This window comes from Brachycentrus maculatus, unplaced genomic scaffold, assembly GCF_059751285.1.
Source record: "Brachycentrus maculatus isolate JH-2025_06_01 unplaced genomic scaffold, ASM5975128v1 h1tg000601l, whole genome shotgun sequence".
NCBI lineage: Eukaryota > Metazoa > Arthropoda > Insecta > Trichoptera > Brachycentridae > Brachycentrus > Brachycentrus maculatus.
Window position 1 is genome coordinate 153,831 of NW_028281340.1, and position 15,317 is coordinate 169,147.

The 15,317-nt window shown below is 30.8% G+C and overlaps 1 protein-coding gene across 2 annotated transcripts in view; it reads right to left on the reverse strand.

Annotated features, from left to right (window-relative positions):
* Positions 1-1,471: 1,471 nt before the first annotated feature.
* LOC148301148 (LIM domain transcription factor LMO4.1-like) overlaps positions 1,472-15,317 on the reverse strand; it is a 105,548-nt gene continuing 91,702 nt past the window's right edge. For both annotated transcript variants that reach the window (XM_088273739.1, XM_088273740.1), the window contains 3 exons: positions 14,710-14,835; positions 5,411-5,561; positions 1,472-4,934 (listed from right to left, as the gene is read on the reverse strand). In XM_088273739.1, the coding sequence (XP_088129865.1) occupies positions 4,716-4,934; positions 5,411-5,561; positions 14,710-14,835 (496 nt within the window). In that variant the 3' untranslated portion in view covers positions 1,472-4,715. The remainder of the gene's footprint in view (positions 4,935-5,410; positions 5,562-14,709; positions 14,836-15,317) is intronic.

Consider the following 15,317-nt stretch of genomic DNA (forward strand, 5'->3'; position numbering starts at 1 on the left):
TGAAAATACAAACTGTTGATGAGAACATCTATAGTTGTTGAAACTAGACGTGTTTACATTAAGAAACTTAAAAAGTGGTCATAAGTAAGCGTTTTTTTAGTGTTTAAATTATCATCATATTCCACAAAGTTAATGCCAAATCAATAAATTAAATGAAAATGATTGTAAGCGAAATGTCCGATTCCGGGCAGCGGCAAAGGTAATGACCAATATTTCCAACAGAACGGATCCTAATGGAACATGTTCTCCCCTAACTGTATTACAAGTATTCCCCTCCACTGTAACTGTGTGGTGTCGTATACTGTAGTTAAGTGTACGGTACAGCATAACAGAGACGGACTGTCCAGAATACGTTGTTCCTCTGACCCATTCAACGCCAATGAAAAAATAAATGTAATAAATGAAACTTTTCTAATAACTTATAAGAAACGTCTGAGACATTACTATTTATCATAAGAATCCAAACTGTCTATCAAACCTCCTCCTTTAGTATTTACCTGTACCACCTTCCCTAAACTCCCTTTTTCCTTTGCTTTCCTTATTATCATCAATTGGTAATTTATGTTTTTTTAATCTTCTCTCTGATTGCAATATATGGTATCAAACGTTTTGATCGATATCACTGTCTGTTTTTGGTTGGTTGGAAGACATTGCTTTTTAGCAGTAAGCCCGACAATGTATTGTACTTATCTGTTTTCTGTTCATGAAGTATACATAAATAAATAAAAAATAAAATTTATCTGTAGTAAAATTAAAGCCTATTGTGTATCTACCTGACTTGAAGAAAAACTATCCTTTCACAACATTTTTGGTGTGTCCAAATCCTTGATCACAAATCTCGGTTTCTCCACTTATTTTCAGTTATTTTTTTTCATTTTTGAATATGAAAGTCTAAAATGTGAAAATCTTGTTTTCAGGTGGGTTTTCAAGTATGTGAATATAATCCAGGATTCGGACCTGGAAAACAAATAAAAAGAGTCTCTGTTCAATAAAAGCTTTCCTCATTCCAACAAAGATGGCTGTTGTGAACTCACACGTACTGTGTTACGAGATTGATAAATACATGTATCTAGAAGATCCAAAAATTTGAGTAGTGTAGTTGTTAATCATGGGTAGAATTATTGAATGCTACATATGATCACTTAAACTAGCCTATGGCAGATCGTAGGCCCGGTAAATGCCCAAACTTCCATATTCTTCTTCATCTACGTTGAGATGTGAAACATGTAAAAAAATATTGTAGCTTATTGTCAAAAAGTGTAATGACCTCTTTTTCGCTGTGACCGGAGTCCTCCTGTTCACCCTCTTTTAAGAATTTCCTTTATATAATGAAATGTTTTTTCAGTTCTCACCGTTAGTGTACAAATATTTTGGGATCATTTTTTGAGTTTTTTTAATGAGGTAAGGGGATCTTAAAATAAGGCAGGAAAGGGTTATATTGTCGACAGTAAAAAAAACATAAAATTTCAGGTTTATTTATTTATTTTTTCTTTGGTCAAATCATTGGTTTGGTTTATAATGAGGTTGTGATATATTTTCAATTATAATTGATTTCAGGTTTCAATTCTCCAACTGTCAACAGTTATAAAATTATAATTAATACCTCACATATTGTATTAAGGTTTCCTATAATAATTATATTTACATGTACACTCACATTTTTTTAGAATTAATTAAAAGCTTATATAAATTGATTATAACCAGAAAAGTCAATAACTTTTTAACAATCATTCATAACGTAACTTATAAATATATACGTTTTTGTAACAAATAATATTTTCAACAATGCAATTAAAATAAAATATATTCAGAAAAAAATGCTCTTAATTATTTAAATAAAGCGCGGATTTTTTAAAAGTCAGTCATTAAAAATGAGATTCGATATTTTTTTGGAAACTACTTATTAGAAAAGAGCATTTTTAAATCGGGATTATGAAACTTAATTAAATATGGCACATTACTTAAAGAAATTACTGAGATCGAATTTATGTTAATGAAAATATATTCGATGAAATTCTAAATAATATCTTGTTACGTATTTAGTAAATGAAAAACTGCCGCCGATTGATTATTTATTTAAAACATTAATCCGTGTTTGATAAAGTCAATTTTTTCCACAAACTTGGGAAATAAGTTTTCATAATTTAAAATAAAGTTAAATATATTTTGAGGATGGGTCACGTTGAATTAACTAGCGGCAGTTATCTTTTAAATTATCATTTGGCATTCACGAGCATTTCTGACAAAAAATTGAGTTTAATCAGTTAATATATTTCAAAGGAATGTTATCTAATACAAATATTCTAAAATTTAATTTTACATATTCACATATCTATAAAAATCTTTGTACAGTTATTTACACAACAGTAATTAATACTATTACGAGAACAGAAATAATCTCAAAGCTAATTATGTACGAGAAATGTTGCATATGTAATACAGTGTTTATAAATATTGAATTTACGAATTTAATTCAAACCATTATTTAAAAATAAAATAAAAACATGGCTCATTCCAAATCCTGCTTAATATAACACATTTTTTATTTATTTAATATTCTACACCATTTAAAAACAGCTTTTAAAAAAAAAACAATAAATTTAAACTTATTCTATACAAATCACATTTAATAAATAATAATTATCGTCATATAATATTACCATTATGTTTTACAATAACAAGCTTTCATTCGTAAAACTTGAGTTTTAACTAGACAGGTGCAACAGAATTAAAACACCGAATGAAATGACGACTTTTAAAAAAAATCTGTACTTAATTCGGTTTTTGGTTACGATTTCTAAAAGATAACCACGACAAAGTGCACAAATTTCGATGGGTATTGCGCATTTTCAGCAAAGAAGCTTTCTTTCCAGCTTAAGTTTTTGAAATCCAATTGAGAAATGTATTAGAATTTATGTCTCAATTTGAAATAAAAAACTTAAGCTGGAAAGAAATACAAGCCGAAAAAATAACGATTACCAACCATTCAATAACCGAATACGTAACAGTTACCTAGTATTCACATCTCTAGTTACAACTCAATACAGCGCGTGTTTATTATTTTAACAATAACGCTAATCTGTCACGAATAAACCCATTATCAATTCGTCACTATACGTTGTTAAATTCATATCAAATTACTTTATTAAGAGCTGAGTAATGAAACACAAGAACAAAAAAATATTAATATTCACGTTCATTAAAAACTGTGAAAAGAATCAACAGCCCAGTATAACGGGGCCCAATTATTTATCAGATTTACTCTTTGCTCTAACATAAACGATTTGGAAAATTACTCCGTTATACAAATCAAACTGGACTCTCCACAAATCAAATCGGACGTTTTACTAAACTAATCGGACGCTTTATTGTATTTTCTAAAAAAATTAAAATTTTTAAAATATATTCAAAAAAGTATTCATGATTCAAAGTAGTATTAAAAATCTTCTCTGAAAACTTTAATACACATCGCGCGCACAAACTATGACAGCGCGCCGCGTAGATTTGCCAACTTGCCAACTTACTAGTCTTAAGAATAAAAGATGTGGGCAAGTATTCACACTGATGGTATACGTAGAACTAATATGAACATATTTTAAATAAATTATTAAATTTTTACAAAATACAATATAACGTCCAATTTATTTTGAAAATCATCCAATTTTAAGTGAAAAGGCTGTATTTTAAATTCTATTGCAATAATTAATGTCGTCGATAATCTTGAAATTCAGAATGAAAATTACATCATTCATAGTCTACATAAGGTTTTATTAGGCTTTAAACACATATTGAATACAAATATAGACATACTATAAATCAGTGGTCTAAATTCAACTTAATGAACATACAAACAATTGTTTCTGATTAACTTTTGAACAAGAACTGTTATTTTAAACGATTTTTGGCGCACATAAATGAGAGTAAAATGGTATTATATACTCCTACTTAGAATCATTTATTATTTAACCATAAAAGAGGGTATTTTTGACGATACAGCGGAACCTCTTATAACGAGCATAATTCGTTCCAGCATCATACTCGTGGAGCAAAAAAACCCCCCATAGAAAGTAATGTAAAATACAATAGTGTGTTCCAAGCCGAGAGCAAATTTTTTTTTTAAATTGTTGAGGAGTGAAACAACTTTGAATGCAATACAGATTTTTTTTAAAAATGTAAATAAAAATACGAATTTGTGACAAATAATTATTTCTATTAACTAGAAAACTGTCAAAGACGTACCGACGCATTGAAATTTGGCGAAAATGTGCCATACCATTATTATTGAATAAATTTTTAGCACGAATTGCCACCTCCTTATTTCTTCCTGTGAAACACGATGTAACTCTATAAACTCTTTGGTGGTCAGCTCTTGACTGTGTCACAAGCTCTTCAATATCGTTGTTATTCACCTCGAGTCCCGGCCCGCAAGTGAATGTCATAAAAAAGGGACTTGCCCTTTCTCTGTAACTCGTTATGCGAAATATCGCTCGTTTAGGGAGAAACTTTTTTGGATTTTTATTTGCTCGTACTGCGAATTACTCGTTATGAGAGGTTCAACTGTATTTGCTTTGAATTTAACTTGTTTTAATAACGGTACAATCGTAACAAGTAGACACTGCGTCAATTAAGTGTATTTTTCAATAGAAATACCCTCGATTATTGTACAGACCATATTGGTTAGATGGATTGGTCTGGTGGGCGCGCCCTCAGTGATCTCAGCTGGGCGTGCCCATGCCCATGCCGAGGCCGTGCGAGCCCCCTTTGGGGCCCAGGTGCCCCGGCTGGTAGGGGCCTTGTCCCGGACCCCCGTTAGGCCCCCCTGCTCCCTGCTGCTGCGACATGTTGTTGTTCATGTCGCCAGGGGGGCGCACGCCCCCGCCGCCCCCGTGACCGTGACCGTTCATCAAGGCGTGTGGCAGACTGGTGTTGTTTTGCTAGAGGAAAAATTAAATATTTAAATTCAAAATTGGAAAGTTACACGTGTATAACGAGATCAACAATTTGATTTTACCAAAAGATGTCTCTGGTGAAATTCTTGTGATTCAAGCACAATATTTAGAAATTGGATCATATATATAGAACTTCCAAAAATTAACTAACTAACTAACTAACCATCACGCCGCTTCCCCGCAGGGATGGGCAGAGAGAATTGAACGCCACACTACTCTGTCCTTGGAAACATTCTTCGCCTCTTCCACGTTCATGCATCATCTCATACATACCCGCCGATTGTTACGACTCCTAACCTGACCACTTTCAAGTATTTGGCATACCTGACCGTGCCATGTTTTTCTCGGCGTAATCTCCAAGAATTAGTGTTTATTGAAGTGGTATTACACAAAGTGAATGATGAATGATGAAGAGGGTGTTAATTTTAATTTGTTCGAAAATAATAAACAATGATTCTTACGGGTGGTGGGGGTAGGTGCGTGGTCTGACGCTTGAGGTGGGCAAGTGGCGGAGGGTTGTATGCCATGTTGGCGAACACGAGGCGCTCCTCGTAGTCATACTCACACAGGATCTTGTTCTCACACAAATAGAACCTATCTCCAACACAGAACCTGTAACAAAACATCAAGAATTATTAAAATTGAAGGAATAACGCTAAATTGAAAATGTTTTTTCCGAACTTTATAAAATAAAACTAAATCCTTGTTTTTCCTTTATTTTTTTTCCAACCAGTTTGGATTGCCACTTGGAAATTTTCAACGAAGGATAGTAAGTAAAGAGAAGGATAATAACATATTCGAAAATTAAGAAAAAAAAAGCGGTTAACGGTTTTAGTTTTATTTTATAAAGTTTGTAAAACGTTCCACAAACTATCAGAAAAAAGTAAAAATCAAAAAAAGTTTTTTTACAGTTCAGCTATACGCTTTTCTAAAGCACAATGCATTTTTTTTTATTTTAGGGAAATAATAAAATAAAAAATCTTTCAGCAAAAGTAATTTGCGAAGTATATATAGCTTCCTCTATTTGAACGTACGTGAGATTCATTTCGAATAAGTTAATACATGTATATTTCAGGAAAGCCTGAGATTAAATTATTTCTTATGTATAGGTACTTCCATTTGTTGTTATTATACTTATATTTTTATCATATTTTTTTAAAGAAAAACATTAACAATAAATTATCATTTATTCTATCTTCCAGCATGGTAGCCAAATGTGATTGAAATTGCACTTTGGAGGTAGTCCATAATTAATAAAAAATAAACGCAATGTTATCTTGATCGTTAACACATTAAGGAAAGGTGATCCGCCCTCCACTTCAGTGTGATATTGAATAAATATTGGAGTGAAAAAAATACATATTTATATATATATATATATATATATATATATATATATATATATATATATATATATATATATATATATATATATATATATATATATATATATATTTATATATGTATATATATTGTATATAAATATATATATATATATATATATATATATATATATATATATATATATATATATATATATATATATATATATATATATATATATATATATATATAAATAATAAATATATAAATAATAAATATTTTTAAGGGATGATGTTTTTTGTTATAAATGTTATATCAGTCGGCGCAGTGTCCGAGAAAATGGTTTATAGAAAATTCCACAAATTGAAAGCTAAAAAAGGTGAAATCGCCATGTAAATACTTGTTCAAGAAAACATTTTTTACTGCTATCGCTCTCTGGTGACACGACATCCTCCGTAGGCGAAGTTAACAATTCAGGTCTCGCCTGTCATGAATTATTGTATTGAATCAGATGGGGCTGTGTGTCATATACAATAGAATCAGGATCGCAGGGCAAACAAGAGGTCCGGGCCAAGATGTAGGGAAAGGTTGTCCTTTAAAGCATTTTATAAGTCGTGTGGGAAATCATGGGGCCAGTTTCCCGCGCAAACGAATTGCACAAACAACATTTTTCGCGGGAACCGAATTTTGCCGCTGGACGTGGCAAAGGTCCGTATTTCAAATATTCAAACAAACAATGCAATACGAATTTGAATGAAAAATCGTTTTTCAGAGATCCCTTTTTTCCAAACTCTACATACATACTCTATACTCTATATATTTTTAACATCTCAACATAGATAAGGAAGAATGTATAAGTCTGGATATTTATAGAACTTTTGATATATCGTGGGGTAGTTTAAGTTATCACTTTATACACGTGTAACATTCACCATTCTACTCATGATTGATAACCTCACTAATACATTTTTGGAAGTTGTAAATTCTTCAATTGACACATTATTTTACAAGTGAGTTCTCGGCACCATCTATGGTTAAGTTGAGTAAGTCAAACCAGCCGTCGACATATCGTAAGCTCTGTAAATACCTAGACTTCCATATTTTTATTCATCTTTATTGAGATATATTATGTACTCTTCTGGATTTTACCTAAAATCTGGTGGTGTTAAAAATCTACGTAATTGGAGGGCAAATATGACTAGACAGAGTGTATATCAGGATAGATAAGTGTGGCGTTCTATCCTCTCTGCCTACCACTAAGGAAGACGGCATGATGATAGTAGTGGTATAACAAAATTCAATTGCGTTTTAAACATTTTCCGAACGTTTGTTTAAACTCAAATTTGGTATTCTAGAACACTTTCCTCGAGCGGAATAATATCGTTTGGAGGGAGAACAGTTTGATTCAAATTTAATAATATTTGAATGTAAAACGCATCAGAACGCTACAGATGTGCTGCCATTATAAATAAACAATCGACCAGTCCCGAATAAATTTGAATTCGATGTTCAGAAAAGGTCACAGGAGATGGGGTATTTCTCCTGCCATACTTTAACATGCATCTTGGAAATTCAACCAGAAAAAAAGATAGGAAAAATTGTGGAGTTGACATAGAATTTTAGAAAATCAAGTTATTTCCATTATTTAAACTAATATGAGTTTATTTCATGATAGTGGTTGGAGATTTTTTGTGGTATAACGAAAAATATTAAAAAAACGTATATATATATGTACGCTTCCTTGTAGTACCAATTGTCTTCGTATCACCGTAATTATGCGATAAATTTTATCATTTTAGTAAAGATGTGTTTGAAATTTTTGTAAGAAATATTCCTTCTTCTAATTGGTCTTAAATCGAAAAAAGTTAAACAAATATCAACTGATTTATTGAAAACAGAAAAATTTATGATAGAGATATTAAAAAAATATCGAGTTTTCCTGAATTTCTATTTACTTTTTGCCGTTGAAAAAATCGTTATAAAATATAACGAAATGAGTTGCTTTTATGGATTTTTATCACAAGTAGGTACTAAAGGACGGTAATTTGATAGAAAAATATTTTTTTACCCTTGTTTCTTTTTTTACTTTTGGAATTTTCGTCATAAAGACTCATATTAATAGTATTCTCCGTATCAACGGAGAATCCAGTATGTAATTTGCAAAATCAATTACAATTTTATAAATTGATTAGGTAGTCACTTTGTGGTAATGTATTTTTAATCAAAATTTTACTGAGAAATTTCAGTGATTTAGTGTTCACAATGATTTTACTGTTAGTGAAAATATCACTGTTTATCAATTTACCAAGAAAATTTTATGAAAAAATTACCGAGAAAAAAATGTAATTTTTATTATCTTCAAATTGATTAATTAAGGGTAAGTATTATTTATATTATCCATATATTGAGATTTTTTCAAAAGTACATATTTTGCTTTTGGCATTGACATATTTTATATATTTTTCGTCGGAATTTCATTTATTTGTAAAAAAATATATATACCCACATAATAAACAAACATACTTTAGATCCATTTTTGTTTTTTTAAATGATACATTTATAAAAATATTTTTTGCAGAAACCTCGTGTCTTGTCAGTGGAGTTTCTATTTTAACTTGTGCAATAATTTTAACTATAAAAAAAACTTCCATGCAAATGCAAATCACACATATCTTGATCTTGATATAGAATATGAATTTTGATTTATAAATTCAAACCCAAAAAACGGTAAAAATACGAAAGTGTTAAACGATTGATGAGTAAAACCAATTTGATACAAGTAATTTGGAAAAAAAGGTAACAGAACATCTTTCCATTGCAGTTTCCTGCATACAATGAAGTACGGATAAGACATAATATGATTTTTTTTTACTAAATATCATAAACTTGCACTTTAATTTTAATTTCCACTTAAAGAGTAGTAAAAATGTGTGGTTACGCGTAGACCACACGACCTAAATCTTCTGAATAATTATACCCTTACACATCCCTTTGAAAGAAAGAGTTGACTTTTATTATTTAAACGCACCCTTAAATTCTTTAAGCCCGCAATTCCGCAGGATATATGTTGGGGTCTACGAAAATTAGTCCCCTATAAATTTTTATGAAAAGCTGTTTCCATAAATAAGTGCAGGCTTCGATACACAAACCGATTGATTTAGTGTTGCGCGTTCTTTATTGTTATGGTCTGTAAATCCCATATATTTTTGCTTAAATTCACATATATTTCTTTCAAAACCGATTATTTCAAACAGCCTGCATTCTATACAACCTCGCGTATGAAAAAATGTGATTATAATAAAAGCGAAATTTTTACTTATTTTAAATCGTCTTTTTATAAATAAATTGAAGATTCTTCAAAATAAATCTATGAGAATAGTGTTTAAGAAAAAAATATATAATAATTTAGAGAAAATGAGAGAAGAACTCAACTGGTTACCTTTAAAAAAATACTAATATAAAATACACTTATTTTAATATGTAATATTTTTTTTAAGATAAAATCCCTAAATACTTTTAAAATGAAGTTTAAAAAAAATCATAAACATGTTACTAGAAATAAAGACAAAATAAGACTTCCATTAAAAAATACAGAAACAAAATTGTATTATGTATAAGGGTATGAAAATGTATGATGAGACGCCTGAATGTATGAAGAATAAAAAGAGTCTGAGAGAATTTAAAAATAAATGTTTTGTATACTGTAGCAATTTGTTAATATATAAGATGTAAATTAAGTGTAAATAATAGTTTGTATCAAATGTAATAAAAGCTTATTGAAGAAATAATAAAATAAAAATAATTATTATTAAGTAATAACTGCTGAAATGCTTAGATGGGTTAGCTGGAGTATCATATAGAGATAAAAAAAAATTTAATCACGCATTCGTGGAAGCCTGGGTGTAAAATGCATCAACAGTATAAAGGTAGAGGAAAGGCAATAGAGATAGTATAGGCACATAAGACGCAGAGAACCTGATCATATCGTGAACAAGGCAATCCCCAAGATTTTGGTAAGAAGACCAAAAAACTCTTGGACGCTGCACAAAGAAAACATAATTCGAAGGCATAGCCTAGGTGACGTTGCCCAAGATAGAAGAACTAACAACCTGAGGACGAGGAGAGCTGACCCCAACAGTCTACAAAGACGGTAAGTTTAGACAGAGCCAAGAAGAAGAAGAAGAAGAAGAAGAAGATAATAATTATTTTGTTTCTCAGTTATCTCTTTTCCATGGCAATACAGATAATTAATAATAATTGACACAAAATGTGAGTAAGGATGCATTTCCCCTGTTTGCAGTACAGGTTGGAATGTATGGCGATAGTAATAATTCCATTCATTGGCATATGTTAATTACATGATGGTATTATGAAGGCAGCTATCACGATTCGGAATTTGGAATATTATGCCGGTCCATGTCAAAACGCATTGGAATCAAATCAATTTCTATAGCACTCAATACATTTACTCGTAAATGATTTTATAGGGGTGGGTATATATAAATAAAAATATTTGTTTTGTAACGTTATCTCTAGTTTTTCGTTAAAAATATTAAAATATAAAGAATAATCAATATAAATTTTCAAAATGTAACAATTTCAAAAACCTATTCATCATAATAACCCCAATAATAATTCGTATTAGGGGTTGAATGCTGTGATTTAACCCGATATTTGAATGTTATGTATCGGCTCTCCTATGAAATTAGTTAAACTTTTTTTTATACCTCACATGATTTTAAAGCAGAAAAATAAAAAAATATTTTACATATTTCAAAATTTAATAAAGAGATGTTTTCACTCATGGTAACCTCAATAAATATCTAGAAAAATTTTCAAGGAATACTTATAATCTCTCTTAAAATATGATATATAGATGTATGATAAAAGAGAACTGATACAATACATACCATATTGATAGACGATAAAGATAGGTATGATAATAAGTTAAACCCTTGAAGACTGTAATAATCTTTCACAATAAATATTTATTTATTTCTTGAATGTATTTTGCCGATTCTTTGTGGCACATTTTATAAACTCGATAAAATAAAATAAAAAAATTTTTTAGTTTTTTTTTTAACATCTCAACAATGATGAAGAAGAATATGTAAATCTAAGTATTTCCATGGCTTATGACATATCATGGACTGGTTAAGTGATCACTTTACATACGTGCAACCTTCACCATTCTACCCAGGATTGGGTAAGAGCTGACTCAAATTTTTTGAACTCATAGTTAATAATAATAATAATATAATTGGACAACTTATATAGCGCCATTTTCGTAATATAATACCTCAAGGACGCTTCAGTTATATTGGTCAATCTTATGACTCTTTATTTTTGGTACTTTTTCCAATCAGGAATGGATATGTACTTTTTGTAAATTTTCCGAATTAAATATTTTAATTGGATGATTATATCCATGATAATGTTGCAGAATCACATTCGTTATTTTCATCCCTTTGCGGAGTCACACATTAATATCTGCAAATAATTTGGACAGTATTTCCAATAGCGCAGGGATATAAATTATGAATCCTAAAACGCTTTAAGCTCACAAAACCGAACAATAGCCCTCAACTTCTATTGAATGCGGCGGCGAGGGTGAATCCAGCTTTCAAATTAATTAGATACTATGACAAAATTAAACTCGGATAATATGACGGTGGTAATTCAATTCTGGCGTCATGAAATATTTCATTAGTTTAGACGGCAGTGGCTAGTATTTGTGCCATTGTTTAATCAAAATGTAAACGATAACATGCAAGCTGAATGCAGTCACTTTTCAATGGTTAATAATTTGGACGATCGATATTGCTGCACTTTATTACAAAAGGTCGTTCATATTCCGTGGAAACTTTTAATTGGACGCATTTCAGATATTTTGAAACCCCACACTAGTATGTAGAATATGTTTTCATGTTTGGTGACGAGCTAGAAACAACGTATATAACGTACGTAACGACGTAGGAGATAGTTACTGCGATAATGAATAGATTTATGACCTAAAATTACTGATATATCGCTGATATAACGAGGCATACTAGTAAAACGTATCAAGTCATACAAATGTGTTAAAGGATAATGGAGTTTAAACGAGAAAAGCTTATTAATTGATTCGGCGATCACTTCGTGGTAACATACTTGGTTTATCCATTAAGTCACAATGATAGAATCTTCCGTATTGTTTAATCACATTGATAAAAACAAGAAACAGCTTATACCCCTTGTTATCTTTCAACATCCCAAGGGCACAATTCTAATCACGCCGTTTTCTCTCAGGAGTAGGCAAATCTGCTTACTCTGAAAAGAACACCACCGCAATCTGTATTTCCATACAATCCTTGCCTCTATCACATTCATGCATCTCCTCATATGCCACATACCCCCTGATTATTCCAACCCCTAATCTAACCACATTCAAATATTTGAAATACTTGGCTACGCCAAGTTTTCCTCGGTCAACCACTGCTTCTATTACAACCACATTTGCCTCATAAATTTGTTTACTATTCTTTCTTCACTAATTCGATTCACACGCACAAACCATTTCAACACACATATATATTTTTTTAAATAATATTATGCAGTTGTAAACAAAATATGCCCTACTATATACCCAACGCTTTGTCAAGCCGGATAAAAATTATTATTTTTATCGACATTTAAGACAATTACATTTTTCTTGCTCATAAATTGAGAAATAGATTATGGTTGGTAATCGAAACAGAGGATGACCGAAGAAAATTTGGCATGATCAAGTTTTTCAAATACTTGATGTTGCTCAAGTCAGGAGTCATATGGAATAATCGGACATGTATGAATGTGAAAGAGGCCAAGATTGTATGCAGTGTCAGATTGGTGTGACGTTATATTCTCTCTGCCTACCCCTACGGAGAAACGGCGTGATACTTAGTTGGTTATTTAGTTAGCTAGTTACATTTTTCTTGGATCAGTATTTTGGATCATATCATATATATTATATATGCGGCTGATCTATTTCGAATCGGAGGTCAAAATCCTACGGTTACAAATAATAGAGCGTACCAGACAAAGAGTTCATCCACAATTGAACCCTCGCAAGTAGGTACTGGGTACGCGAATAGCTGTGACCTATTGTACGGGAGTGAAACGTTACCTCCACAATGGGCAGAGTACAACTTTATAAATAATACCCCTATAGAAGATATGATTTAATACACCAATTAACATTTCAATTCTTTGTTTCTGCGAATTGAATGGCGGGTCACGGGGGAGCGAGTAAGAGGTTCTTTGATAAATTATTATATCAGCGACCTGAGATTTGCTACAAAAGGGTTTGCTTTCAACATTTTAATTTCACGAAGAATGGATACGTTATCGCTTTATCTTTAGGAGATGCCGTTAACGCGATGATTTAGGGGGATATTAAAATTATTCCCGACTAAGTACCTATTTAGGGTTGTACATGATAATTAAACGAGATTTTTACTGGTGGTGGAGGCTGTTCTACCATCCAAATTACTATACGAATTGACTCTTTAAAACAGAACAAAACATCGTAAAGATGAAATTTTATCTCTGCAGTTTATCGATTTGTCTCAAACAAATATTGTTTAAACTCGTATCTACATAGATTAAAATATACCCATTCTTTTGTTAAAAATCGCAAATCACGTAATGTTATATACTGATTGCTTTTTAAAAAAATAATTGGCATCTCAACATAGATACAAAAGAATATGGAGGTATGGGCATTTACGGTTGTCAATCATGGGAAGAATTAGAGAATATAACACGTGTGTAAAGTGATCACTTAAACCAGCCTATGACTGCCCTGTAAATACCCAGACATCCATATTCTCCGTCATCTATGCTGAGATGTCAAAATATAATATGGAAAATATGTCCTATAATATGGAGATAATCCAGATTTGTAATAAGGTATTGGACACCTCCGTAGTGTAATGGTCAGCACGCTCGGCTACCTTTCTAGAGGTCACCTTTCCTTCATGTGTAAACGATCAAGATAACACTGCGTTTATATGACGCAGTGCCCTATGCAGCATTGGGGTGCGGATGAAGGTTTTACATATATATGTATATATATATATATATATATATATATATATATATATATATATATATATATATATATATATATATATATATATATATATATATATATAAATATATATATATATACATATATTTTATATATTTATATATATATAGATATATATATATATATATATATATATATATATATATATATTTAGACAAACTCAAAATGTTGTTAAGTTAAGATTAAGTCAAGGTTAATCTTAATCAAGTTACGATCAAAATCCGTTCAAATCGATATCAAGACAAGAAACTTTTTTATGGAATCAATTTTATGTTAGAAATAGTTTTATATGAATAAAGGTATTTTTTTAAATATTTTGAACCTTACCTGTGATTGCATTGCTGACAGGCGAAGCATTCTAGATGGTAAACGTTGTTCCTGGCTCTCATGACCATTTCAAAAGCTGGAATAACTTTGTTGCAAGCTGCGCAATATCCCGTGTTTCCAAATAATCTGTGGACAATAATACTTATTTAATAAATAAATACATAAAGTTTATCGTTTAATTCTCTTCATTTGACGAATTTTTCTACTGATGGCAACACAATCAGCCATACTGACAAATCTATTAAAATGCTACCCATATGTGAAAAGCACCCAAGACCATTACAAATATTTATATATACATACATACACGGATGTCCCATATTGGGCAGAATTGTGAACGTTACACAAATGTATTTATTTATTTATTGGAAATTAACAGCCATTATCAAAAATAATTTAAATAAACCATATAAGGAGCCGATAATCGGCTGTACAAACTCAAAACACAGTAAGGGACATTTTTTTGTAGTACTTTTTTTTTGCATTTTTGGACTAAGTAGATTCTACGTAGTCCAAAAATGCAAAAAAAAACGTACTACAAAAAAATGTCCTTTACAGTGTTTTAAGTTTGGACAACCGTAATGAGGCCAATTACTGATTTCACATTT